This window comes from Ammospiza nelsoni, chromosome 4, assembly GCF_027579445.1.
Source record: "Ammospiza nelsoni isolate bAmmNel1 chromosome 4, bAmmNel1.pri, whole genome shotgun sequence".
Classification (NCBI taxonomy): domain Eukaryota; kingdom Metazoa; phylum Chordata; class Aves; order Passeriformes; family Passerellidae; genus Ammospiza; species Ammospiza nelsoni.
The window spans coordinates 21,609,539-21,632,850 of NC_080636.1; the positions used below are offsets into that span (position 1 = coordinate 21,609,539).

At 42.1% G+C, this 23,312-nt stretch overlaps 1 protein-coding gene across 1 annotated transcript; it reads left to right on the forward strand.

Annotated features, from left to right (window-relative positions):
• The first annotated feature begins 498 nt into the window (after nucleotides 1–498).
• On the forward strand, nucleotides 499–2,470 carry ADRA2C (adrenoceptor alpha 2C). Its single transcript, XM_059471432.1, has one exon. It carries the CDS (start codon nucleotides 513–515, stop codon nucleotides 1,845–1,847), a length of 1,335 nt encoding a protein of 444 aa, XP_059327415.1. The 5' UTR covers nucleotides 499–512; the 3' UTR covers nucleotides 1,848–2,470.
• Nucleotides 2,471–23,312: the final 20,842 nt, after the last annotated feature.

Sequence of the window (23,312 nt, forward strand, 5' to 3'; positions counted from 1 at the left end):
TGCGGCCACTGAGCATGCGCGCGGCGCGGGGCACGCCGCGATTGGAAGCGCGGAGCCAGAGTGGGACGGAGCCGCCGGGAGCCGCTCCATGGGAGCCGCTCCATGGGAGTTGATGCCGACGCTGCCGCCGCCTCGGACCCCGCGCCCTGCGAGGATCCAGCTCCCGCCGGGGACTCCCGCCGGCAGCGCGGAGTCTTCTCCGGAGCCGCGGGCTGCCCGAAGCCGGGCATGACCGGGCGGGCGGCGGGGGCCAGCCGTGCCCCGCTGCCCCCTCGCCGGGGGCCGGGCGGAGGCGGCGCCGCCGCGCTCCCTGCCGCGCCGGGGGTGCGCCGCCCGGCCGTGCCCTGAGGAGCCGCGGCGGCGGCGGGGGGACGCGGGCGGCTCGGCGGCGGAGCGGCCGCGGGACCGGCGGCGGGGCGCGATGAGGGCGGCGGGGCGGCGGCGGCGGGGCGGCGGGGCGGGGCGGGGGCTCCGCCGGGCTTTCTAGGACGCCGGCGCCCCGCACACCCACCATGGATCTGCTGCTGTTGGTGAACACGAGCCTGGGCTCCCCCAACGAGTCCCTGGCGCTGTCCCCCGCCTCGCCGTCCTCCTCGGCCCTCCTGCAGCCGCCCTCCCCCTACTCGCCGGCGGCCGTGGCCGGCCTGGCGGCGGTGGTGGGCTTCCTCATCGTCTTCACCATCGTGGGCAACGTGCTGGTGGTGATAGCTGTGCTCACCAGCCGGGCGCTGAGAGCCCCCCAGAACCTCTTCCTGGTGTCCCTGGCCAGCGCGGACATCCTGGTGGCTACCCTGGTCATGCCTTTCTCCTTAGCTAACGAGCTTATGAATTACTGGTACTTCGGCAAGGCTTGGTGTAACATTTACCTGGCGCTGGACGTGCTGTTCTGTACCTCGTCCATCGTCCACCTGTGCGCCATCAGCCTCGACAGGTACTGGTCGGTCACACAGGCGGTGGAGTACAACCTCAAACGGACACCGCGGCGGATCAAGGCCATCATCCTCACCGTGTGGCTCATTTCAGCCATCATCTCCTTCCCGCCATTGATCTCCGTGTACCGGGACCCTGAAGGAGATGTCTTTCCCCAGTGCAAGCTCAATGACGAGACATGGTACATCCTTTCTTCTTGCATCGGCTCTTTCTTTGCCCCCTGCCTCATCATGGTGTTGGTCTATATCCGCATCTACCGCGTGGCCAAGCTAAGGACCAGGACCCTCTCTGAGAAGCGAACGATGCCAGAGGGGTCCTCCCAGACTGAGAACGGCTTGAGCCGCGCTGCCGGCGGCTGCACGTCCCTGAGGATGCAGCTGGGAGAGAACGGACATTATTCGGCGCACCACTGGCGCAAAGCCTCTGAGCTGGAGGACATTGAGCTGGAGGAGAGCAGCACCTCAGAGAGCAGGCGGAGGCGGAGCCGGGAGGAGCGTCGCCGCAAGAGCAAGAGCCAGTCCTTCTCCTACTCGTACTCCTCCAAGCACTCCAGTGGCCGCCTGTCCCGTGCGAGCAATCGCTCCATGCAGTTCTTCTCCTACCGCCGCCGCCGGAAGCGTAGCAGCATCTGCCGTAAGAAAGTTGCCCAGGCCCGGGAGAAACGCTTCACTTTTGTGCTGGCTGTGGTCATGGGGGTCTTTGTAGTTTGCTGGTTCCCTTTTTTCTTCAGCTACAGCCTCTATGGTATTTGCCGGGAGGCATGCGAGGTCCCCGAGACTCTCTTCAAGTTCTTCTTCTGGATTGGGTATTGCAATAGCTCCCTCAACCCAGTCATCTACACCATCTTCAACCAGGACTTCCGCAGGTCCTTTAAACACATTCTTTTTAAGAAGAAGAAGAAGAACTTCCGGCATTGAGCTGGAGGGATGGATTTGCCTCGAGCAGGAGTAGAGTTAACAGAGAAGGCTCAATGCTGGAAAAGAAGGGAGGGGAGAGAACGTGGGGCTTGGGTTTAGGGAGCGGGAAGAGGGCTCGCCCCCTCGCAGGAGCAGGGGGATGCTCTGGGCGACAGGATGGTGGCAGGGGAGGCTGAGGGCACTCACCACGGTACAGAATGGTGACATGGAGCTGGGGAGCAGTGCTGGAGTGTGAAGGGGTGAAGGGGGAGGGAGTGACTGTGTTTGAACCCTGACAGAGGGCATGGGGAGCCCACAGAGCAGAGTAGGCTGAGACACTGAGTTTGGGAGGCAGTGAGCTTTCATGGGCTCTGGAATTTTGTGGGGAAACAAAAGGAGACATCAGAAGGAGAGGGTTAAGTGGCAGTGGTGGTGGAGATTTGAGTATGTATAAATAGGGCAGCTGGGGCCTATGGTGGGTTTGTCCCAGTAAGAAATTGGCTTTTACTGCTTGTGTGGGCAAGGAGAGTGCAAAGTACCAGGCACTGACAGTGTTTTGAGTTATGAAAGGATTTAAATGTTTGCCAAAAAACCCTAAAGAACAATCCAAACTCTTTTCTAAATAAACCTTTGTACTGTTAAAACCTTCTGAATCATGATTTTGCTCAAGGGATGAAGTCAAAGCAAGGGGTTTTCTTTTCCTTTGGAGGGGTCTTTGCCTATAGATCTGGATGGGAAATATTTTTCCTATCTTCCCATAGTTTTTGATTAGTCAGTGAGACAAATCCAGGAGTCTTTCATTTTATCATTAAATATGAAAAAGGACACATATACCCCATGACCTCATTTCCTTCTGCTGGATCACCAGGCAGTAAATTCCTGCTCCATCCTTCTCAGATCAGTGACCTAAGGACCTTGCTGTCCTGGAGCAGATAGTGAAAAAAAAAATTATTCTGGTGAGCTTGCCTAACATTTTTTGAGATAAAATAAAAAAAAAAAAATCAAGTTTCCACTTCTGTGTGCCCAGGGGAACTTTTCCTCCCCTTTTTTTTAGTCTCCCTTCAAAGGCTAATCTCAGGGCTGGATGCGTGCTCCTTATTCTCAGGCAGGCAGTTGAAGGCATTCTGATATGCAGGTTTTCAGAGGAAGAGCAATCACCCCACTACTAAGGTCTTTAAATCCTTCATATTTGGAGTCTTAGAGCAACTAAATCCTTTCTATTTATTTTTTAATGAGAAGCGTACATTGCAGATTGTCAGCAGTGTATGTGAACAAATCTCAAAAGGAGGTGCAGCCGTTCCAAACCTTTGATGTTAATGTTGCTTGCTTTCCCTTCTTCTGTTTGCATTTCTAGTTTATGATTTTAGAGGATTTTCTTGGGAGGAGAGGCAGAAGAGGGGACAATAGTTTGAAAAGTTATTAAAGCAAACTGTATATCCCATGGGTTTATAAAATGTCATAAACTGCAATGAAGAAAATGAGAGACAGGCACTGGTGTCTACATTCATCACTGAATGCATACCAAATGTAAGAGTGAGCTGAACATTTACATCCCTTCTTCAGCTGTGCAAGGTGTGTATTCTGTACGTGGAGCAAATACTCCTCCTTTCTGTGTTTATCACTCCTTCCATAGGCAGCAGGATTTGGCATCTGCCTCAAATGCACCTTTCCACAGCAAACAGTTCTTGGAGAAAAAAAAGAGTGAAATCTCATGCCATATAACAGACTTCTTAAAACAGCTGAATAGAATATATGGAGGAATCATCAGATATCCCCCTCCTTACTCCCTCTATTCTGTCTGAAAGGTGTCTGTAGCCTCTTCTTGTGAATTCTCTGTAGCATAAGGAAAAAAGATAGAGCAGTCACTTGGTTTCCTTAGTTTTTCATAATAAGCATTTGGTTCACTTAACACTGGCATAGGAGATTGTCAGTGGCTGAGGTTCTGGTTGTTCCTTCAATAGACAGTTTAACTCAAATTCAAGTGGGAGTTCTGCTGAGGTAGGGATTAGATGATTGCATCAAATGCATTAGAAGTTTGCTGGATTTTGCTAAGTAAACAACTGAGATATTTTCAAAGTCCTAAATCTGTAACTTATTGGATGCTTTCTTGAAATAAGGCTCAGAAAATGAAAAGATTTGAGCTTTGTTTAAATAACAAACCGTTTGGTACAAATGCATACCTGAGACAGATAAAGGAGAAATAAAAATAGCAATTGAGAGGACAAAATTACAAGCCATTTCTCTTTTGCAAAACGGAGAGTTCTTATTAAAGTTAAGTCAAAAAGAGCTGAAACTAGCACTTATTATTTGTAGGTAACAATGTAGCTAAAAAGTTCAGGTTTGTTTACTCTGAATAAACTATATAACCACCAGAGCAACCAAAGCAACATATGGTACCTGGCTACTACCTCTGAGCTCCTGGACAGCTTCATTAGAGGTGCCCATTCCTGCCAAATCAAGATCTGCTTCTCTCACTTAGTGTTCCCTTAGAGGGGTTTCCCAGTCTGCAGACTCACAGTGGTTTGTTTCACGGTTGCACTGCTTTTGAAATGAGCTCTGTGGCCTGCAAACACAGTCCTTCCCCCTCTGTTTTCCTGGTAGAATTCAAGTAGTCTATAGAAATGAAATTCTGACAGATTTTAGTGGGCATAAAATATATATGAAATGACTGATGTGCCTTAAAAGTAAGTTCTTTGCAGTAAAAATATTGTGGTCATTATAAACATTAAAGAAATAATGCTTCTATTTTTTTTTTCACTTCCAAATGTTTTAAAGGGATTGATGCAGATACTGAATATCTATAATCAGCAACATAGTTAAAACCAGGGTATTTCTATGCTTTTAATTTTTCTCGTCACAGTTACTCACCTGATTCCATGTCTCAAGAGGGTCTTATTTCTTCTGAGCTAAATGAAAAGTAATATTCATTAATAAAGATGTGCAGTTTACACCCCTTTTAAGTGCATTTCCCTCTAAATTAGTCAATACAGACGATTTCTATAAAAATTGTTTTTAATGTAACTACTGAATATGCTTCAAGTAAAATGGGACTGATTTACTTTTTCAAATACAGTGGTCTCTTATTACTTGTAATAGCTGAAGACTGGAATTTGTAACATATTGTGTGGTGTTGACTTTCCATAAAAAGTTTTCAGCTCTGCTACTCACACTGTGGTTGTGCTTCAACTGTAAGCTGGCTAATAGTGTCTACAGGAGAAAAATAGTCTATGCAGCTTTTGCTTAAGAAAAAGGGAGAAGATATGTGTAAAATGTGCTGAGTTGTTTCTTTGATCAGATATTATAAACTGGTTGAAACATCACTCTCTACTGTTGTGGAAGAATGAAATATTGCTACTAAGCCATATCGATTTTAACAAGTACTTGATCTTTAACTCTTCATTTGCTCATTTCACCATGAAGAAACATTTCTGTCATTCTTAAGTGAGATGTTGATGTTTCATTTTCAGTTTTCTGAGCGGTGCTGTTGTTGGCTGGGTATTGAAATATCGAACAGTGTAACTTAGCTGGGATAGGAACTCAGTGCTGCTGTCCCTCAGCCACCTCTGTGGGAGTTTTGCGTGAGAGAGAAATGCAGAATTAGCCTCTTCAGGGCTTGAGGCAGATGGAAGGGGCCTTATAAATAGGAGATTTGACAGGATCACAGCTTTAAATCATTGTCTGAAATAAGAATCAGGCCCTTGTTGTTGTTCTGTGCCATCTCTGTTCACAAGAGTCATGTTGCTGCGAGAGCACGGGTGGTTTCTGACAAGCAGGTCTGAGATGAAAGTCTACATGCAGCTTTGCGCACATTGGCCTGTATCATCCTTTGTGAGTAATCCTAGAAAACTTGAGTGGAATTTACTTGTGAGTCAGGAAGATACTCACAGTGGGCAGTGACTTTAGGAGCTTCCTCAAACGTTGGCTCCTTTTTAGTAAACATGCCGGAGGAATTTAAGCAAACGCTGTGCGTAAATGTAGGAGAACAGAAGGAATGCAATCCTCTCTGCTTAACTCTTGACTACTGTTCAAACCCATAGAAGATGTGGATAAGGGGTTTTTTGACTGTATATTTTTAGTATGAGCTGTGTGAAGAACATTTGTGATTACATCTGTTTTTCTGAGAAGAAAGCTGTTGGTCTGTGAGGGTTGGTATTGGCTAGAATAGCATCTGAGAATTGTAAGGATTTTGCAGGAACTGTTGGTAATGAAATCCATTTCAGTAGAGGGTTCTGACCCTAAACTATGACTGCTCTCTAGAAGGAGGGAATATCTACAAGCTGTGCAAAAGGAAGACCAGACGCTGTCTGTGAGTTTGTTTTTATGGTTGCTCATTACGACCTTGTTGGTGAGCAGAAAGCAACTAGATGCTTCAGAGAAAAAGCTCTAATTTGGAGGGGGAACAGTGCATGAGGAAATGGCTACCCACAACACTGAGGGAATTCGTATTTGCATGCCTTCTTTCTACTGTGGAGAGGTAAAGTAGAGGAAGCTGCCTTCTTCATTGCACAATATGCAATGAAAAAAGCTGCCTTTTTCATAACACAATGTTTATTTGTGTTCCAGATCTGTGGGTCTCCTGGGCCACACAAAAGGTGTCACAGGAGAAAGCAGAGAGAGGATTGCTCACTTCAGTGTTCAACACCAAGCTTAAATTTGTCCTTTGTCCTTGAAATTAAGCCAAAAACACAGTTTGGCACTTGGGCCCAAAGGCTATGCGGCATCAATAATGGTACACTGAATATAGTCTAGTTTTAGCAAAAAGCATCAGTTCATATTATACACCCTGCACATCTCTGTTCCAGGGCAGAAGTAGGAGAGTCTGACACTTAAGTCATGTGAGAAAGGAATAATCAGCACTTTGAAGAGTCACAGGTATATTGAAAATATACCTAGATCCAATTCTGATAACAGAGCTGGCTTTAGTTTTGTGTTTTGTGGGTCCCAATCACTTTAAGCTCATAAGAAAGAACTGGGGAGGTAGAAAACAAGGAAATAGTAGAAATGCTTCTTCTCGAGGAAGCAGAAAGTGGCAAATTGCTCAGGGTCGTGTTCGGATGTTTATTGCAGCCCCACTCCAGTGGGGCTGGGAACAGTTACTGGGTTTTGTGGGAAAGGCTGAGGTGTCTTCCACTCACAGTGACTATCACGCTTGATCTGAGCTGAGGAAATATCTACAGCTGGTACATTGCCTAGGTTTGAAGTGGCAGCCCTTAGAGTGCAGCAGAAGATGTTTTAAGTAGTTTATCTCTCCTCTGGCACATGTTCTTCACTATCCCAAACATTTTTTAATTCAATTGCACAAGAGTAGATAAGGTAGAGAAAGATTGTCAATCTTACAGAAAAAAAAGACGAAGAAGGTTGGAAAATAGTAGGTAATAAAACCCTGTGTCTTAGTCCTGACATAACACCTTACCATAATACCAATCTTTTTTCCCCCACTCCCCTTTTCTTTTGGAAAACAGAAATTCATGCAAAACTGCAGAAGCTTATTTTAAATAGGCTATACCAATGATACTGTTTACACTAGAAAAAAGAGCTTTTCTGTCAGTAAGTAGCCTTCTGTTGTAAAGTGATTTTCTTTACTACACTTGTCTGAAAAATCTAATGGAAAGTAGATCAGCACTTAATTCAATTTGTCTATATGTGCCTCTCTTAACAAAAATGCTTTATTAATGGTCCTGAATGTAAAGGACACAAATGAAATGTAGCTGCCTGCTACATCAAAATCAATTAGTTGTGTTTCAGCATTTTTGTGAACAGCAGTCATTCATTTTGCATGATGCTCTTTCCTGATAGCTCTCTGCTGACAGAGAAAGCTGTTCACCCTCTTGTCAACAGGAATAAAATGAGGATTCATATTTGCCTCCATTAGCTCTGTTAAGTGTCCTCTAATACACTAAAAAGCAGGCTGCTAGAGATAGGTCTTCTGGTGTGATGTCTAGAAAGTGACACGGATCAGAGAATTAACAAGCTGACAGGTTCCAAGATGTACAGCACCCTTAATTGAGAGGCTCACCCCAGGCTGCAGGGACATGCTTCACTTGGTTTTGTTCTCTATGCCTTTGACCCAACATTGCAAATTATTTGCTCAGTAGTGGAACATTTTCAGCACACCATCCCTTTCAACCTCATCTGCTGGAGTAAGAAATTAATACTGAGGTCTCCCACTTCCTCAGTGAGTGCTTTGGCCAATAGACTATTTATATAGGTGATGCAGCTAAAATGCCTTTCCTTTTGGCACATAAATGTTTTATTTGATCGAGCTTTTTATCTCTCACTGGACTAACACTCTTGTTCCACAAGGACATTCTCTATCTGGAAAGCAAACACATGTCAAATACTTGGAGGAATATTAGAAATCCTGAAAAACCCCAGCCACTCCAGGTAAATTTTAAAAGAAAACACCACAGCTGAACTAAGAAAAAGGCTTAATCTTGTCTCTGGTGGGGCTGCCCTATCTGACCGCATTTGGTGCAGTGTGTGGAGCTGTTCTGTTGGCCCCCTGCAGCTGTACTGAGAGGAGCAATTTCAAGTGTCCAGCAAAGATTAGAGAAGTTAAACACATGCTTATTGAATCATTTCACATTATAGCAGACACTCTCACTTTGGCTTCCTGTTCCCTTTTTGCACTCTTTAAATTAGCCCTTGCTTCCAATGTGACTGCCATGCACAGCCCGTGCTTGCAGTACCTTACATCCAATGCCTCATGTCTGACCTACAAGGGGCTCATGACACCCTCCTCCTCCTCTCAGCTGTGCTGGAAGGGCTCTCCAGAAGACTCTCCATGAGTCTGTGCTATATCTGAGTACCTGGAGGAACAGGAGTTACTGCAAGTTCTTGACTGATTCCAAGCCACACTGTTTTATCACCGGTAAATGCTTGTGTGCAGAGTTTCAAAGTGTCTATAAATGTGCATTCCCTGAGGTTGGCACTGATTTGTTTACATAAGCAGCAATTTCTGTAGGTAATTAAAGGGAGAGTTTTAGTCAATCCATCAGATACTACTTTGGATATGCCACATGGAACATCAGAGAAACATGATGTGTTGTTTCAACAACACAATTAGCAATAGAAGTGATTAAAGATTCCTGGATGGCATGTTTTTTCTGTAAAAAAAAAGAATGCAGCTCAATGAAATCTGATTTGTCTTTAAAGAATGTGTCTGTTTTAGCCAGTGAATAATGGAAACCAGGAGACCTTTAATCAGCTTCTGGGGGCCCAAGTGCTGGCTGGCCTGGCTGCGGGTGAGGTGCCAGAGAGCCGAGACTTGCAGGCTCCTGGGCTTATGGACACTCAGCTGAGCTCCATTATCACAGCATCTAAATGCTTCAGAACTTCTCTTATACTTAGTCTGTCAATGCCTTGATGCATTAAGGAGTGACTGCTTTTTTTCCTGATGAGGAACTAAAAGATTAATGGCAGTTAGGTAGGTAGATCATAAAAACCTTCTGGTTTTTGTGGATCTTTCCAGTTGCAAGCCCATTATTGACTGTCAGGCCCTTGCTAAGCTCCAAAGTGTACAGTCTCACCTGTGCTTTAAAGTTCTGCTTCTTCTCCCTCTGTGATTGCCATAGGCCCACAGAACTTGCACACAAATCCCACCAGGTTACCCAAACTCAATGTGCCTCTCCTTTGCTTGTCCCCACTGGCAGGGAGCTCATGCAGTTTGGATATTGCAGAATAAGGAAAAAGGAATGTACTACCTCCACTTTGTGGGGGCACAATGATATTGCTGCCATTTCTTTAAGGTCTGTGGTGTTTTAGTCACCAGTGCTGGATTCACACTGCCATTTCTGGGTGCCTACTTTTACTGTGTGTTGAACAAGTACCCTCAGGGCATAATTGACCTATGTCTTATACCCCAAGGGAGTGGATTTTTTATCTACTCCTAGCAAAGTACAGAAGTCACAAATACTACTTAAAAAATAAAATTACCAAAGATCCCTCCAAAACTAGTCCATTGATACAGCTAATCTCACTTATGGGTTAAGGTTCAAACTCATGTAAATTTAAAAATAAAGAAAAAATTATAAGCCCAGGGATCTTACATATCTCCCATTTCTTTTAGTGCAGGTCTCTCAGGGTACAATCTGGATCACTAGATTCTACTTTTCTCAGACTTTGAAGGTCATCTCCCTTGAGGTCACTGAACCTATGTCTTCAGTAATGCAGAAATTTCCTGGAAACTCCAATGAATGTTTGAGAGTCAAGAAATAACACACATGATTCCAACACTAGGCAGGATCAACTCCCTCTCTGGAAATGCTGTTGGGAATGAACATTCAGGGCTGGGCTATGTATATTTCTCAGGCAAAATTATGACTATAGAGGGATCTTGAGTTCCAGGTGAATTTTTTGTACAGGGGAGGCTTCCTGACAGTATTCACCACCTTCAGAGGTGTCAGTCAAGGTCTGTCAAACTCATGCTTGTCATAATAAGGAATGGGATTGTCCCCAGATATGTTTTTAAAGGGGGGGAAAAAAGAGGTAAAAGTAATTCTATAAAAATGTAATCATGCATAGAAAATGTGAAAGGAAAAGGAACATGTCTGCTGCTGAAGACTTCAGCAGCAATTCATTCTTACCTAATTCTGCCATATCCAGCTAGGGATAACTGATGGTCACATAGGTTGAGGCTGCCCTCGGGTTACAATGCTTTCAAAAAGTGTCATAACATTTTGTGTGTTAAATAGATTTCTGCTGTGGTAACAGTTACTATTAATTAATAACAGAAATTGTGCTCTTTTTTCTCCTTCCAAGGAGAAACAAAGAGAAGGTATTTTACAGGACTACAAAAATAGCTATTCCTTTTCTACTTTGGTAAGGCAAGAAAAAAAAAAGGAAATAAAAGAAAGTAGGAACAAACATACTAAATAGGCATTAGGAATTAGGAATTTAGGATGCAGATTAACTATTTCCTTGTCTGATTCATCAAGCACAACTCAATAATTAACTCAATGCATTTACTGATCAGTGAGGTTTTCTGTGTTATGCAATAAAATATCTCAGATGCCCAGAAAGGCTGTGCTGTCTGTCCTCAGAGAGTTTCAAGGCCCAAGTGGATAATGCCCTGAGTAACCTGGTCTGGCCTCACAGGGGACCCTGCTTTGAGCCCAAGACTGGACTAGAGGCATTCTGAACCTGAATTAGTCTGTGATTCTGGGACCTGTTTCTTCCCAGTAATAAACAAAAGAGAAGCATCAAAATTATATTCTGTAGAAAGTTGCAGATATACTGCTAGAGGTGGGTAAATCCTTAGGCCATTTGAATATTTAGATCTCTAGAACTTTTATATCTGCTGTGTGCAAATTCTGCCTACCACACATTTGGCTGGATCCAGGGCACAAACCTTTTATTTATTTAGAATAAATTCAGCAACTAAAGAGCTCTACAGCATGTTCCCTAGCCCTGCTAAATCCCACTCCCCCACAGTTCTTAGCACTGTAGAGGCACGTAAACATACAAATATTTTACAAGCATTTTCTTTAGAACTCCAAACAAAATACTGGTTTGGGTTTATTTGTGTGTTTTTCCCAAGTAAAACAAAATACACTTATGGCCAGGAGCTCAAATGTGTCTTTCTGACCCACTAGCTCTGAAATGGTGAAGAATGTAGTTCATAAAGCACCAAGTCACACCATAGCTGCTGTGGGTGGCATGAAAGCAACAAGGAAATTATTATATTTCCATAACAGCTGAAGACTTTAGTTAAAGCCTGAGCAATGGGAAATCTCTGGCATGTTGCTTCATTCCTCATTCATTTTTGCATGGAAGGTGTCTGACCTTTCTGTAGAAGTGGCATTTCTGAAGATCAGAGGCTAGCTGAAGAATTTATTAATATGTTGTCACGTTTGGAATTGGAAATCCTTTTCTTCCTTTCAAAATGCCAGTAATATTTCTGGCATGACTATGATGCAGATGCTATTGTTGGGCATAGCAATACAATTGTTACAAGGTTTTTTAATTTTTGTTATTGTAAGTTATATGGTTGGTTATTTGCTTTCCACTAAATATATCACAGGGCCAGAGAATGCTCTCAAAACACTGTTATAATCCTTGATGCAGCTTGAAAAAGTAGAAGTAAAGGTGTATAATTCTTCTCTGTGTCTGCCCAAGGAAGGAACAAGGTTCCAAATCTGCAGCAAGGTGTGAGCAGCTGGTGCTGGATTCTCTGCTCTGTGCACAGCGCTGAGGCAGCTGAAGCCTGCCTGGGTGAGGGAGGGGTGGGCCAACAGCCTGACAAAGCCACAGACTGCATTTTCTCCTCCAACCAAAGGCCTGACAAAGCCACAGACTGCATTTCCCCCTCCATAAACTTTCATGGGATCAACAGAGTAGAGGTTCCATTGCTACAACCGATAAATATGCTCTTCTGCTTAGTTATAAAACCCATTTCTTTCTGCCCATCTCCACTGCTTTTTCAAAGTTCCAGTGTGTCTTAAAAGCCCTTGATATTATTTGCATTCCTACCTGGCTTCAGAAAGCTCAGAAAACCCTTTGATACTCTATTCTGCCGTGATGGTGACTCCAAAAATGCTTCTAAAACCCAGAAGTTTTATTTTACCTTTGATAATGGTGTAAGGTAAAAGTGTTACTTCTGGGCCCAAAACTTTTAGCACTGTTTCATAAGAGCAAATGGGGAAAGTATCAAGGCTTGGATAAGGATTTGGTCTAGTTCCATTGCTGGTCTCTAGCCCAGAGTGCTAAATGCTCTGAGCCTTTGAACCTTTAAATCTTTAATACACAGGATATGCACAATAATACTTCATTCATAAATACTTCTGAAAGTTATGGACAAAAAATTGCTGCAGAAGTCTTAGATCATTATATAATAAAGATCCTGTATGGTTATATAATAAGGATTTGGAGACAGTCACTGAGTTACCACACACTAAGGAGTTCATCTGTCCTCTGGCTTTGCTTTAAATTATTTGAAGTGGTGAGAGTTGCAGTATGCATTATCAATGTCTGGAAGTACCTCCAAAACCTCTGAGTTTTCTATTTGATGTACCTACAGAAGACATTACAGAACTGACCATTTTTCAGTGGATGTGTCAGTCTCTTTTCCCAGGTAACAAGTGAAAGAACAAGAAGAGATGTTCTCAACGGGAGGTTTAGACTGACTGGAAAAATTCCTTCACCTAAAGGGTTACCAGGCATTGGAACAGCCTGCCCAGGGAAGTGGTTGAGTCACCACCCTGGAGGAATTAAAAGATGCATAGATGTGGCACTTAGGGATGTGGTTTAGTGCTGGACTTGGCAGTGCTGATTTAATGGCTGCACTCAAGGGTCTTTTCCAACCTGAATGATTCTATGATTTTAGCTAAAGGCCAGAACAATTTTTAGAGGAAATATTTTGCCATGTATTTTGTTGCTTACCTTAAGTTGCTATTATTTGTAAACTTTCAGTGCAGAAGCCTCTCACTGTCTGTGGTACTGTGTTGGGAAGGAGGTATTAATCTCTGCACGAGCTGGGATTCTGGGAACAGTGCTTGCATTGAGACTTTGATGTTTCTAAAGCAGGTCCTGTTTTGGGGTTTTTCATGTGCAATCCTTAGAAGCCTGGTTCCTGCTCAGGATACAAATAATGACAAATTGTCTGAATGTGAAAAAAAAAAAAAACAACTCTGGAAAGATAAATGTCGACATTTTGTCTGCATATATCCAGAAAACTGCACTCGTGAGGCCTCCAAATCAGTGTGCTCTGTTTCTGTTCTTTGAAGTTATTTTTATAACTATTTCCCAAGCAATTGCACATCCTACGACAAGAACTACATATGTCCCAAGATTAAAATATCAGAAATAAGCCATTTTTAAACCTTTGATGGTCAAAACAAATGATGAGTGCTTTCTTTGTATGCTAGCTGAATTTTCAACTCATACACCTCAGTAATGACGCTGAGGAAAAATAAAGTACAGTTCAGGATAACAATATGTTTTTATTTGGTATTGTTAAAACTGTAAATTGTCCCCTTTGATTTAGTGCATACATAAATTTGTCATGTCCTTTTAAAAGTTTGATTTTTTTGGGGGGGGTTTTTTGGTTTTTTTTTGTTTGTTTGTTTTTGGGGGTTTTTTTTGTTTGTTTAGGTTCTATTTTTATTCTTTTTTAAAGAGCAAACATACACACACAGCGTCAGGTAAATATTTCCATGGATAGTCTCAGGGTCCCTTGGCAGGAATGTAATTGCCTGTGCACACTCTGTAACTGAATTGCCTTCCTTAATGATGGCATATTGGCTTTATAGGCCCCTGACTGCTTCTCTTTAATACCCATTAATTTTCATTTTACTTTTTTTAGTGAATGCCCCTTTTTCTTCCTTCATGTGTCATGCCCGTTTCACAAACTCCCTGCAAAGGTGAGGTGAGTGCAAGGAAATAAAGCAGCAAAATGGCTGCAAGCTGGCATTTACAGACTCCTGTTCATTTCAAACACACGAGTCCTGCATGGCAATTGAATGAAGTGATCTTAGAGCCCAGCAGCACACACAGGCTCTGTCCTGTCACTCACAACTCCATCCCCCCAAAGTAAAAGAGGTGCTGCTGCCTTATTGTCTTTTAGATTCATATATCTGCAACATTCTTAAATAATTCTTGCTTTGGGTGAGTATATCTGGGGATGAATTTGAATAATACATAAAAAAAAGAGAATACCAGTCCTTCAGTGTGCACCAGCTACAGATGGCTGCTTGTCCATCAATCTCACCTTCCAGATGGGGCCTAGGGGAAACCAGCCCATAAAATAAACATAATTTAATCACTGATGAAATTATCCAGGGCAGATTATTTGGGTTCTCCTCCATTTTTTTAGGCTTCAGTTCTGTGCAGGAAAACAGTATGTGACATTTCAGCTCCCAAGGTGTTGAGAAAATTAGTGTTTAGGTAAACTGGGCTCTTAAAGCTGTAACTGTGTCTTTGCTGAAGTTATGATTAAAATAATCTGGTAGAAACAAACAGATTCACCATATGTAACACCAAAGCATCATTATTTTATTGCTGCTTCTTGCAAAATCAGGTGGAGAAATACTGAACAATTTACAGCTCCAGTCTTCTTGTGCTGCAACACAGCCTTATGGTATTGATTAGCAAATCCTATTCAGAAAGTACCATACATTGATGAAATGGAGATGGGCTGTCAAAGAGAACTCATTTTGCATGGGCCAGCTATTGATGGTTCCTCTAGAACTGATCCATCACTGTAGTTGAATTCTGGGGCTCAGGGAGGAGAAAGGCAAAGAGCTCTTACCTTGTGAAGGTGGAGTTAAGCTTTACACACCTGCTGTGCTCAGCCGCTCCACAGCTGGTGCCTCCTCTGCTCTGAGGACAGTGGCAGGGCTGCTGGGGGGTTTTGGGGAGGGAGCACACAGGTTGGTGAGATTGATGGGCAGCAGCACTTTGCAGGAGCACTGAGGGGCAGCAGCTGAGCTGAGTGCGCTGCCCTGTTCAATGCACCCAAAGCTCTGAGCCAGCTGCTGCTGCTGCCCGGCAGGACAAAGCAGGGAAATCCCCTGGGAGGGGAGACAGACAGACTTCCACTGAAACCCTGGGTATTGCAGCAGCTTTGGGAGGTGGGTGGAGGTGTTACTAGAAGGACCATCTGATCAGGATGGAAAGGGAGGAAACAAGCTATCACTAAAGTCACCGAAGATGGGAGTCTTTCACTCCTGTTTTTGGAGGAGTTTTCCGGTTTTCACTCCTGATTTTTATGCTGTGTCTCCCCAGGTTATGATGTGTTTATTCTTGTAGAAATGTTCCATTTACATGTATCTATAATGCTAGGAAGTGGGGAAGAATTTCCTCTGTGCTATCCCACAGATTATAGTCAGTTTTCAAAGACATTTTGATGAAAACAATTAATTAGCAAAATTGGAACTCTTAATTGTACCAGTGGCTGCCTAGCAGGAGAACTGGAGTTAGTTTTCAGTGTTATTTTCCCATTTTGACAATGTTTTTTTACTGCCTTAGTATTTCCTCTTTTTTTTTTTTACCAAAAGGAAAACAAAAAACAATATTGGGGAAAACTCTCCCAAATCCTATGACTGAAAACTCTTTATATTTTATTCCTTTGCACTTGCCTTCCCACTTTTACTGGGTTTTTTTCCAATTTGACTACAGAAGTGTGGAGAAAATAAAGATCGTGAAAAAAAATTTAAGAATTTAACAATCCCTTTTCTTGAAAAAGTTCATAAAATCCAAACCAGACAAACAGTAGGAAGAGTGGAATGAAAACAACTGATGACTAATAAGTCACTTGTTGTCAGAATTTTTTTTTTGTGAGGCATCAGAGTTTCTAGACTAGAAACCCTCATTTTCCATTTGAGCTCAGAGGTGATAAAGTAAGTACCTTATAGGCATTTTTCTGCCCTTAGATTTAATCTTGACTAACTTTTTAATGTTTTTGTTGGAATCTGGAATTCCCCAAGGTTAACTTGACAAACCACAACTCTCACAGGGCAGACTACCAAGCACAGGGCTAGAACACAGCAGTTGCTGGCTCAGACAATGAGCACTGGTTTCTTTGGAAAGAGCTGCTCCATCAGCAGGGCAAAACTCAAGGTTAGAATTTAGGTAACTTCAGTCTGGACTTAAAAAGTAACTTTAGACATTAAAGGTGTAACTTTGGGTTTTAAAACAAAAAGCCCTATGTTCAATCTCTTTGCTTGGATTATAACCAAGTTCCATTGTTATAGTTTAGCAGCTTTTGAAAATAATTTCAGAAAATCTTTTGTTGTCATAAAAGAATACCTTTTTTATTCAGTCCCTGCCATCAATACTTTATGTTTTCATAATATGTCTAATCAATAAAACATTTACTATCATGCAATCAGAATAAAACGTTCAGGATCATCTACTGTACATTGCTTGATGAGAAATTTGTGACAGATGTAAAGCCAACTGATCAGCAAGATGACTTTTTAATCATATGCATGGGTGAAAGTATTTTACTGAAAAAGAGACATAAAAAATAAGTAGATCATTATTACTGAAGCACAGATTGCTTTATATTTTTATCTTCTAAAATGCAGCTGAGAAGATCATTATTAAGAAGAGAATGTCATTTTTCAAAAGAATTTGTGGCAGTAACATCTAGTGAGGCTTTTTTATTAACTTCAAGAGGGAATGTCTGTTACATAATACTAATCAATTGTTTCAGGGCAAAAAATTCAGAGGTAAATGAGGAAGAGAAAACATTTTAGAGGGCATATATCCAGAAAGTTGTTTTAGAAACTGCTCCAGAATTGGAATTAGAGATTTCCTGTGTTCTGTATAGTGAATAGTAGTGAGTAGTTTTGCCCAGATAAAGTGTATACATTTGGTACATGATCCAAATACTTTCATCTCACTCTGATAGATATGGAGGCTGTTTCTTTGTATATAGATATGAGATTTCAAGCTGTAGAGATAATATATTAGGTATGGGGAAGAAGTCCAAAAGGAAAAAGTTTTCTTCTCAGGGTGGGATGTGTAGAAATGAATCCATTCCAGAATGTAAAGGGAGAAGTTAAATTTCATTTATAATTGTGAATGCATGTTTCAAGCTGAGCCACTGAATTTTATCTACTTCTCTGCCAGTAGCCATGACACTTTTATTTCTTTTTATTTCACCTTCTCCCCAGTAGGCTTCCCTTATTGGCACAGATAAATTTAACAGTCTTTGTCACTACAAGCTTCTGAAAACTCTTGTATTTGAAAAAGGCTTTGGGGCAAATTCCCTGCTGATATATTTCTATGGAGTACACTGGTAACAAATTGCACCTACGAAATTCCACTCTCACTGCAGTATGCTAAAATTCTTTCTCTCTGATAGCTTGGAAAAACTTTGTGAAAATAACCAACACCAATGCCCTGGCCCAACACCAATAACAACCTCACAATCCATCTTCTCCCCTAAGCTGCTGAGGAGGGCTGCTTGAAAGAGGTTATGGGCTTACAAAGCACAGCCTTTAGCAGGAGACAAGCTCCTTAGCCTGGCTGAAAAAGGACAAATTGCTTTGCATCTCCTGGCACAAGGATTTACTGAAGACAAAATTACCCCCGTGCCAACAAGTAGATCAAAATCTGCTTTGGTTTTCTGAGGGTTGAGAGGCCATGAGGAGGGTTCAGGGTAGATGTAGACATAGCCTGTTTCAGGATTACAAATTTTCCCTGTGTACCACAGTTATTAAAGACCTGTTGATTGACAGGTGGGCAGTGTGTACATTTGTACTTCAGTGTACACAGGTGAGCAGTGCCCTGAAATACTGCTCATTCAGCTGGAAAGCTGCAGGGATAATTGGGCTTGACTCAAAAGGAAGTAGAAACTAGAACAGGAGAGATAATTTTGGGATATTGTATTAACAAAAGCAAAAGGAGGTCATTTTTCTGAGTATATTTTCACACACAGCAATCTAAATCTGACAAGCCATCACAAATGCCAGGCACAAAGATATTTGCATTTCTAAACACACCAAGTGCTTAGAAGCTAAATTCTTTTTTTGTAAGATCGTGGGACCTTTGTGAACAAAGCCAATGCCAAGAGCTGCCTGTAGAAAACATCTCTGTTAAGAGCTCTATTCGGAACCTTTTTGCATCAGAGCTTTATTTTTATCATGTACCCTTGCACACATGTTCCCTGCTAGCTCAGGAGGGCATAATCCCACATAAAACAGATTCCCAGGACACTAAGCAAGACTCAGTTAAGGATGCACTTCTGGTGTGTCTGAAATTGTTCTGTAATAATATTTTTATGCTGACATATATGTCATCTCGCGGAATCCTTCAATCACACTCTAGATATAAAGCTGTAAGCAAAATAATCCTATGGACAAAGAGATGTATGGATTTGGACTTTAAAACAATAAACTTTTATATGATACAGTGGGAACACTCATATACAGCTACTTCTGTGAACAGAGTTGCCTATCACAGGTTTGTTCTCTGTGCTGAACTCTAGTGATTCACAAACTCACAAATTAAACCATTTTCTCCCTTATAAGTTATGAGCTGGAAAATGCTGCTGGAAAAATCTTGGTGGGATGGATGGGGTAGGAACACATATTTTCCAGGTTTTGGGTAACTAATCAAGCTTCAGGAGGATCCTTATGTCTCCTTGGTCTTTACAGGAAAGGTAAATTCAGGGTAGAATTTATGCTTTTTTTTGGTCTGTTACTCAAGTTCTATGCAGAAGTAATTTGAACCATTTCTCAGGGCTTTCCTCTAATCACAATCTTCAGGATAATCTGACAGGAGAGAGTCACTCTTGTTCTTCTTCCACGCAGAGAATAATTCAAGTTTCATTTTGTCCAGAGCAAACTGTAAGACAGGAATTCACTGAAAGAAAGGGAAGACCTGAGCTTCAGGCATGGATTCACTAATGCTCATTCTGAAGCAGGAAGAAAATCACAGTTTCAATGGCCCAGCAAATAAGGAATTATGTTTGGTGGGCAACCGTTTTGACTAAACTGAGCGAGAGGCACAAACAGGCACAGAGCTCACAGCACTGCTCTCTGCCCAGGCAACAACTCACCTGGAGAATGGAAGGGAAACCTTCCACAGCCCTGAAAAGCAGGTGGGAAAAGGGAGATATTAACCTATTTCCACGTGCCTCTGTGTGAGTAATGGCTGTGGCCACAGTTTTGGTTGAATTCAATTTGCTCTAAAGGAGAATGAGGAACGCTCACTTTGTGAGTCCCAGCAAACCACCCCTGAGTCTCAGCCCAGGCTGTAGCAGGCACAAAAAAGAAGCAGAGTTGCTTGGAGAACTCTCATGGGGAAGTCCTGCAAGGAGGATAAACAAAAAAATCTCACAATATATTAATTCCTGCATATATTAGGTGAGATCACACAAGGGCACATCTGCTGAGGGGCCTCAGCCTCACGCTGCTTTCAGGTCTTACAGGCAGAGGAGATGAAACCTGACATCTGCAAATGCTTGTGGCAGAGCCTTCACAAGCAAAGCTTGTGTGTCTAAACAGATTGTGCACACACAGAATTTCACCAATACCTGATGGCATGTCCAAGAGGCTCTTTATGAAGGATTTGTTCCACTGCTGCTTTAAAAAATGCTCCCTCTCTATCACAGGGATTGCTAACCTCTAATACCAGTTCCATCCCTATATTTTTCTCTCTCCCTCCAGAACAGGCTTAGCTGTGTACATTTAAAGAACTCTTTCTACTACATAATAAGAAAAAACTTCATCCTTTATACTCCTACTGTTAGTTTTCATCCACTGAATGAAACAGGGGAATAAGGCAATTAAATGCTCTTTGGTTTTGAGATTGTTAGTGAAATTATGCAGACAGATCATTTTCCAATCTTAAACCTAAATAATTCAGTTGCCATAGGACCAAAGTATGTGTTACACTGCCCTCAGTTTTCCAGGTGTTGAATCATCCCTATTCCCTCCAGCACATTTTCCCTCTGATTTGGTAATGCTCATAAAGGCAGTTGGCGTTGGGTAGGGCTGGCATCCAGACTGCTCATTGTTCTAAGCCCGATGTTCTTTCCTCCTCCTGTAACCATTTACACTCTGAGCAGTGAAACCTTTCCTTGTGTGCACATCTGTGTGGGCACCCAGGGCAAAGTCAGATCTCTTGCAATCATACAGCAAATACTGCAAAATGGCCTCATTTTTCTTGTTCCAAACTGAAATTCATGGAGGAGATACAATGACATACCAACCAAATTCAGTCAGTAGTGTTACTTATGTTCACCTTCTCCTGATATATCAAAAAAAGATGCATTCTGATAGAAAAATTAGACTTTTCAGAGTGAGGGTCTGGTTTATTGGCAGTGTTCGAGAATCAGTGGAGTTGAACATCTGATAAACTCAGGGGTTACAAGTCCAGGACCTTTTCTTTCCCATTGCATCTTTTGCAAAGAATTATTCTACAGAATCCTACCAAGCTGCCCAGTTAACAGGGATGAGTCAGGCCCCAGCAATTGTCTCCAGTTATTTGCTAGCAGAGAGTAAAGCATCCCTTGTTCCATTCCATAAATCTGGCTTTTAGAGGCTGCCCTTTTACAGACAGTCCCACATGGAGGGACACACTGTCTGAAATGTCTTTTCTAATAATGCAAAGGCCTCTTTGTGTTGAAATATTTCAGGCACCTTACTCTATCCTTATGTGTGTGAAGGCATACCCTTAAATGTCTTTCTATCCTCTTTATTTTTCTCAGCAAGGAATTATTTTTTACTTATACCAAGCTTAATAATGAGGGCCTAGTTATATGGAAGCCTCTTCTTTCTATGTCATTGAACACAAATAGCAATAGAGCCTTTCCTGTGTCTACTTCACACAGTTCTAAAAGTAAAGCAAAGTGGATACTTTAACAAACATTTCTGGCTATCATAGTCTAGATTTTAATGGTTTACAAAGTATACATTATTTTGCTACTAGTTTAGGAACTTTTCCTTGTTACAGAGAAAGTGTCTAATTCACATTTGTGCAGTACCTTACAACCTTCTCTAATTCAGCTTCTCTTATGGCCTGCTTAAAATTCCTCCAGGAGAAGGAAAAGTGAGACATTTTTTTTTATCAGAACAAAATAAATTTTAAGTTTACAGCTCTATTTTTAGGTCTCACACCTGTTTGTTTCTTTTTTTAATTAACAAGATTGGTTTGAAAATTGCCAGATCAGCTTGGAAGAAAAAAATCATCAGCTTTCCTTGATTATACACATCAGTTGGCTTTGCAACTCAATTCTTGTTTTATCAATTAGTTAAATAGATGTTCTGAAGTCATGTGAAAGAAAATCCTATTACAGAGAGATGCAGGGGACAGAGGCACATCACTGGCATTGCCACAATAGCTGTAGCTAGATGGAAATTCTTAATGTTGTAATGATTTTGAGGATTTGTAGCACTGAAATTCAGATCCTGGAGTTCGGCACGAAGGTGCTGCAAGAAGGACTAAAAAATTTAGGACATTGCAGAGGAGGAGGGAAAAAGATAAACTTGTAGCCTCGATCTGCAGCTTGGTATCACAGCACCAGGTACCAGCACAAGCATTCCTGTCCAACAAACAGCCCTTAGAGTCTGTCACACTGAGAGAGGCTCCTCCATTAGATCTGTGTAAAGAATTGCCTTTCTCAGCTCAAAAGTCACAGAAATAGTCCAAGACACATAAGAGCCCAGACTGAAACACTCATCAAAATCAGTACTGTTCTTACCTTGAACAAGTTTTGGTTTGGGTAATTTCTGGGGAGTTTGTGTTCTCTGAAATATTTAACCAGGAGGGGAAAGAAAATCTTTCTGTGGACTTTAAGATCAAACACTATTTGTTTATGGTTTGCACAGAGTAAACCATAAAACCAAAGACAAAAACTTCAAAAGACTGTTGAGGACACATCCCTGGTCTGGCGCAGCAGTCCTCACAGCTGCTGCCCAGCCTCTTGAAAGCCCTCAATTTTATCCTGAGCTGGGCTTTTGTCCCCCTATCCGCTACAAAGTTATTCCTAACATCCAGGCAGAACCTTCTCTCTTCCAAATGAAACCAATTTCTCTTTGTTCCTCCCAGCAGGCAAGCAAAGCAGTGATCTCTGCTGTCCTTTCTGTTCAAAGGAGGACTGGTAAACATTTCACATAAACACATAGGCTCATCTAAGAAATGGCTCTGATTCATTGTTTCTCTTTTGGATTGGAAGCTGGTCTGACTATTTGGAAACCTTGCAAGAGTTATAGTCTAGTCTAATATGTAAATAAGATTTCAAAGGTAGGAAAAAACCCAACACCAAAAAAAAAAAAAACCACAAAAAAAAACCAGAAAAATCCTGGATCCAGGATAGGTATCCCACATCAGGAACCTGCCCTTCTGCAGGCTTAAACCACAACCTGCAATGACAGTGAAGTAATAGTGAAATAAACAGTGAAATAATGTCCCTACTGCACCCCTCAGAATATGCCACACTCTGCGCATGTGCTGTGCAAAGCCTGCACAATGCAACCTTGCATCTCTCTGCAGCACCCCCTGCATCTCTTTAACCTCATTAATCAGCTCATCTCAGGGGTGAGGGTCAATGCCACCATGTGCGAGAAAAAACAGAAGTGGGTGAGCTGGGATGAGATGATTTGTTCAAGCTACTGCACAGGGAGGACTGAGCAAATGTTTGGAGGCATCTGGTAGACATTCTTATTCCTTTTGTTGAGCCTTTGAATATGTTCACTGAGACAGATGATCTGTGAGTAAAAGTGATTCACACTGAAATGGAATTTGATTACACAATTCCAACAATCACATGGAGATCCTTCACATTGCTTTGTAATTCTCATCATGCAACATTCACCTTCAAACAGATAAGTTACTTTTTAGGGCCTAGGTTCTGAAATTATCAAATCTCTCCCTGTGTTCAACCCTATACATGAGAGCATAAGTGGCCTGATGAACACAGAAACAAGGAATGTCTGGATTTCCATACAAATTGCTCCACTAGCATAAGTCTACTCTTTCTTCCAAGACTACAGATCCATGCAGTTTGTGAATGGCCACTTCTGCATCCTGATGGAC

Coding starts and splice junctions, on each gene's coding strand:
- ADRA2C (XM_059471432.1), top strand. CDS start 513: ATGGATCTGCTGCTGTTGGTGAACACGAGCCTGGGCTCCCCCAACGAG.